Source organism: Myotis nattereri, assembly GCF_964212035.1.
Source record: "Myotis nattereri genome assembly, chromosome: 1".
NCBI lineage: Eukaryota > Metazoa > Chordata > Mammalia > Chiroptera > Vespertilionidae > Myotis > Myotis nattereri.
This window is the reverse complement of record NC_138075.1, coordinates 69,737,842-69,743,841: the sequence shown is the minus strand read 5'-3', so window position 1 is coordinate 69,743,841 and position 6,000 is coordinate 69,737,842. Positions and strand designations below refer to the sequence as shown.

Below are 6,000 nucleotides of genomic sequence, written 5' to 3'. Positions count from 1 at the left end.
AAGATTCTGCAGATACAAACATCTGGTAGCTTCATCGATCTTGCACATTTTGTAATAAAACAATATAAGTATAAATTAGCTGCCCCTTATTTCTTAAACTTGGAGAACTGCCGTGTACATTGATGTAAAAATTATATGTGTAGATACATGATATTACGTACTTATTTTAGCTCAAGATAATTATTATTCTATTTCGGGATTTTTTGTTATAAAAAGAGAGGGCTGGGAGTCTGATGGATTGAGAAAAACTCAGGTGGAATCCCGATGCTTGCTAAGATTGACTTCCACACAGATAAGAACTAACGCTTTTTATTACTATTTCTATTATTATTTTAAATAAAGCCGTCTGAGTACAGACTGCCTCCAGGCCGGGAACCTTTGGGCTCCCAGTCAGAGGCGCTGCAGGCAATCCTAGTCAAGATCCCGACCGGAACCTTGGCGCGGCAACGCCGGTTTCCGGCGGGCTCCTTAGAGCGGTGAACAGCTTTAGCCCGGAGGACCATGAGAGGGCCGGAGCCGGGTCCCGAACCCACGATGGAAGGAGACGTTCTGGACACACTAGAGGCGTTGGGGTGAGTATTCCTATGAACGTCTTTCCCCCGAAAACGTAAGCTCTCCCTCGGCCTGGCTGCAGCAGTCCCCACCTGCGGGCCTCTCCCGGGCTCCGGCAGCTCGGCGCAGGCCTTCTTTCCTGCCTCGCCCCCTCCGGCGCCGACGGAGTTAAGCGGGAGGCGGGAAAGAGATCCGTTTGGGGCCTGGGGGTGGAGAATGGCCGCGGAGCTGGGGCGCGCGGCCCCTCTCCCAAACTCTTTGCCTGGAACTCCTCTGCCGGCATTCGCGGCAGTGACGCGGAGTGGCCCGGCCGGCACCCGTCCTCCCGGCACGCGCGTCCCTAGCCCGCGGGGCGTATTTTCGTCCAGGTTGTTGCGGCGCCCGCGGGGAGGTGTGGTGTCTCCTGCGCTGGGCGACCCGGGGCTGAATTAGGCCTCACCTGTGGCTTACTTAGGCCTCGGGAGCGCATCTCTCCAGCTGCCTTGACTGTAGAAAATGTTTTCGTTCAGTCCGTTCATTCATTCAGCCGCCGTTCGTGCACAGCGCATTTACTTCTTGCTAATGTGTTCTGAATGCATCTCTATGTGCCGGGCGGAGGAAAAGCCAGTCTCAGGCGACTGCTCGTTTACGTAGTCGTGGGGCTCCGTGGAGTGTGGTATTTACTGTTCAGAGTGATCCTGGTCAGTGCTGTGGGGACTCCCGGGGTGGTACCGATGCTCCCGGCGCGGGGAGCAGTATCTATACAACATAGTCTCTCCCTCAGACTTAGCCTGTTTTTCTTCGTAGCCGCTATTCTTTTCACAATGTATCTTGACCTGCACGTTGTGTGTGGAACGTCCCCGCCCTCATCCCAGGCAGCTCCAGGAAAACAGGCGCCTTTCTGGTCCTGATGCCAATACCATCCCACAGTGGTGTCTGGCACAATAAATCGTGGGTGAATGAATGGGCGAGTGAATGAAGAAAAGTTCAAAGGAGAGCGTGCACAGAGGTCAGCATAGGACCCGGTAGTTGCGAGTCCAAAAAACAAACACACACACGTTAAAGAGCATGGAGCCATCTGCACAGTTGCTTGCCTTCCCACACGCTGGAGTTTCTTGAATGATTAGACTGTGCCTTTGCCTGCTGTTGTGAAGCTTGAAACCACCACCCCCTTTATCTTTTCCTGAAGCTGCACTTGATCCTCTATCAGTTGTTGCTTTTGGACCCTGACTAGCACCTGCTTTGCAAGTGACCCAATGTTACAGAGCCCTGCACTTAGTAGATCCTGAATAGATGTTTGCCAAATGAAAGAATAGAGCCACTGATTATTTAGGGGGCTTTTTTTTTTTTTTTTTCTACTGTGAAATCCCTTTTGGAAATTTTCACTTAGCTTGGTTAAGGAAGTAACCAAAACAAGAAGTTAAAATACTTAATTGAAGTGCTTAGGCCTCAAACGTTTGAGCTCCTAAGTATTCTGGGTAAGAATAGTGGGATTCTGTAGTTTTTGAAAAAGGTAAAGTCTGTCCCTTTTTTGTGTTCTTTATTCCTTGTTTTTGTTTATATTTTAGGTGCTTGAAAGATGAAGTTTGCTATAACTTTGACTTTTATTAAGGAAAATTAGTTTCAGAGTATTCAGTATGGAAAGTAAAAATTACACACTTTAGAGTTGATTTTTCCTGAAATAACTGAGGACAAGAGTTTGAAGTTTCTTATAATAAAGTGTAGAAAAAAAGTACTATCCTCCTATGTAATAAAAGGCTAATATGCAAATCGACCGAACGTTGGAATGATTGGTCACTATGACGTGCACTGACCACCAGGGGGCAGATGCTCAACACAGGAGCTGCCCCCTGGTGGTCATTGCGCTCCTACGGGGGAGTGCTGCTCAGCCAGAAGCCGGGCTCAAGGCTGGCGAGTGCAGCTGGACATCCCCTCCACGGCAGTTGGACATCCCCTGAGGGCTCCCGGACTGTCAGAGGGCGCAGGCTGGGCTGAGGGACCACCCCCCCCCCTCCCGTGCACGAATTTCATGCACTGGGGCCTCTAGTAGTTGTATACTTACAATAGGTGTTATAATTGAACAGTGTTTTAAAATACTGTCTATATAGATTGTAAGTAATTTTCTATTATGATTGAAACGTGAGATATCATGAAGATACTTTAGTACTAAAGGGAGGAATTAAAAAGTGGACATCTATGTGAAAGAACAATTTAGTGATATGGTCTGTTATAAATGGTAGGGTAAAAATAACTTAGTTTTCTCATCTGTGAAAGGAGCTGAGATTTCAGAAGTCTCTTTCAGTTCTGAGAGTCTCTGATTTTGTAGAACAGTGGATCTCAGCCCTGATTGTGCATCAAAATCATGTATGGAGCTTGTGAAAAAATGTCCTGGTTTCGTATATGCTATAAGCTGAGTGAATCATGATCTTTTTTGGGGATGCAGTACAAGCATGCATTTTTAAAAACAAGCTTCACAGCCTAGGTTGCAAACCACCATTATGGAGAGAAGTTTATTTCAAATAGTTATTGAGCACAACTCTGTACTGTTCTGAGAGGTCCATGGTAAGCAAAATAGGTCCCTGTCCTGTGGAGCTACAGCCTAGTGGAGAAACAGACATGACCACACAGATATTTATTAACTCTGATAACAGGTGTTTTAAAGGAAAAGAGCAGGATGACATAACATGACAGGAGGACCTATGTAATCTTAGGGAGGTTAGTTACAGATTTCTGAGGAATTGGTATTTGAGTTGAAAAAGAAAGGGTGAATAGGAGTTAACTGGAGACATTGGATTGGAAGGGAGGACAAAGGTGTCCTTACAGTGAGAACAAGAGGAAAGAAGCATGCTGTATTAGAAGAGCTGGAAGGAGGCTAAGAGGCCGGAGGGCAGAGAGCAAAGGCCAGAGTGGTGATGACTAGGGCATGCGGCACCTTTTAGGCTATGTTGTGGTTTTCTTATCTGTCATAACGGCAATGGGACATGATTGAGGGCTTTATTTATTTACTTTTTAATCTTTGTTGTTGAAGGTACTGTATTACAGATGTGCCCCCCCCCCAACTGCCCCCCTTTTCCCGGATTCCACTCCACCCTAGGCCTTCATCACCCTATTGTCTGTGTCCATGGGTAATGCATGTATGCATGTAAGTTCTTTGGTTAAACTCTTCTCACGCCCCCTCCCTCATTTACTCTGAGATTCCTCAGTCTATTCCATATTTCTATGCCTCTGGTTCTATTTTATTCACCAGTTTATTTTGTTCACTAGATTCCTTGTTCATTTATTTTTTTATATTTATTGCCATTTTACTGTTCATATTTTTTATCCTCTCCCTCCTCCTCCCCTTTTCTCCTCCCTTCTCCTCCCTCTTACTCCCTTCTTTTCCTTTCTCCTCCTTCCTTCTTCCTCTTCTTAAAGAATACCCTTCACCATTTCATGTAATACTGGTTTGGTGATGCGAACTCCTTTAGCTTTTTCTTGTCTGTGAAGCTCTTTATCTGACCTTCAATATTAAATGATAATGTTGCTGGGTAGAGTAATAATCTTGGTTGTAGGTCCTTGCTATTCATCACTTTGAATATTTCCTGCTAATCCCTTCTGGCCTGCAGAGTTTCTGTTGAGAAATCAGCTCAGTCACATGGGCACTCCCTTGTAGGTAATAACTGCTTTTCTCTTTGCTTTTAAGATTCTCTCTTTACCTTTAACCTTTGGCATTTTAATTATGATGTATCTTGGGGGTGTAGGCCTCTTTGGGTTCATCTTAATTGGGACTCTGCGCTTTTGAACTTGTATGTCTATTTCTTTCACCAGGTAAGGGAAATTTTCTGTCATTATTTTTTCAAATAGGTTTTCAATTTCTTGCTGCCTCTCTTCTCCTTCCAGGAGGGCTCCTGTGCAGGAGACCTTCCCCCTTCTGTCTGTTCCCCCTCTCCCTGCCCGCTCCCCCCCCAATCCCCCCCCCCTCCCCCCGCCCACACACACACACACAGAGTCTCAGTGTGTCTTCTTCTTTAATTCTCTAGTTGTAGAACTTCCGTTCAGCCAGATTGCAGGCGGTTCTGAATGATGGTTGTTATGTAGCTTAGTTGTAATTTTGCTGTGGTTGTGGAAGGAGGCGAGTACTGTGCTTACCTATGCCACCATCTTTATGATTGGAGGATTTTCAATAAAAAAGGGAGTGATTCGATGTCTAGTTTGAAAAGTTACCTCTGTCAGCAAGGTGGAGAGTGGATTGGAGAATTTAGTTAGCAAGAAGTGATGGTTGCTTAGTGGCAGTGGATATGGAAAGAAGTGCATTTATAGGGCTTAATGATTGATTGGATATTAGAGCTGAAGGAGATGATGGTATCAAGGATTCATTTCTGCAATAGGCATTTAGCACCAAAATGAAATATATATTGGAATCTAAATTGAATAGGGAAGAAAGTGAAGACAGCAGAGAGCTAGTCAATGCAGAGAATGTGGAGGAACCAATGGAATGGAGGTAGAGATGATATTAAAGAGTAGTTGTAGGTGACTGGTCAAAAGAGCAAGCTGAAAGGATAGATAGTAGGTTGTGGTCAGGAAGTGACATATTTGAATTAATGATTTCCAAGATGGAGTAGTTCCAGGTGATAGCAAGTTCTAGGACAGTGATGGCGAACCTATGACACGCGTGTCAGAGGTGACACGCGAACTCAGTTTTTTGGTTGATTTTTCTTTGTTAAATGGCTTTTAAATATATAAAATAAATATCAAAAATATAAATCTTTGTTTTACTTTGGTTGCAAATATCAAAATATTTCTATATGTGACACGGCACCAGGGTTAAGTTAGGGTTTTTCAAAATGCTGACACGCCGAGCTCAAAAGGTTCGCCACAATTGGTCTAGGACAGCCGTGGGCAAACTACGGCCCGCGGGCCGTATCCGGCCCGTTTGAAATGAATAAAACTAAAAAAAAAAAGACCGTACCCTTTTATGTAATGATGTTTACTTTGAATTTATATTAGTTCACACAAACACTCCATCCATGCTTTTGTTCCGGCCCTCCGGTCCAGTTTAAGAGCCTATTGTGGCCCTCGAGTCAAAAAGTTTGCCCACCCCTGGGCTAGGATGTAGTGGCAAAGGATGGAAAAGAGAAAGTTAGAGAATTGAGAGCTCAAGGTACTGGGTAGAGTATATGTGTGGACTCTGAAGAAACTTAATATAATGACAAAAAAAGAAAAAAGGAATGGAAAGGAAAAGAGAGCACAGGGAATGTTGGGGAGTACCCAAGAGATTGGTAGATGAAAATCACAAGAGAAAGAGGGTGAGAGAGCAGCAGATATTTTTAAGAAAATGAGGGAGCAATGATACGGGTGCTATATTGGGAAGTAAGGAGGACAAACCCTGCCCTCTGATTGAGAGAGGAAACTAGCCAAAGCTAGAGGTGCTAGGGGTAATCTTTCTGAGAAGAGATTGACAGTTTAGGAGAGTTGCTGTTTATGGAGGGA

The 6,000-nt window shown here is 44.7% G+C and overlaps 1 protein-coding gene across 1 annotated transcript in view; it reads left to right on the top strand.

Moving 5' to 3' along the window:
• Window positions 1-465: 465 nt before the first annotated feature.
• Window positions 466-6,000, top strand: part of FAM98B (family with sequence similarity 98 member B) — a 36,787-nt gene continuing 31,252 nt past the window's right edge. The window contains exon 1 of the mRNA XM_081113758.1: window positions 466-572. Coding sequence (XP_080969884.1) covers window positions 502-572 — 71 coding nt within the window. The 5' untranslated portion in view covers window positions 466-501. The remainder of the gene's footprint in view (window positions 573-6,000) is intronic.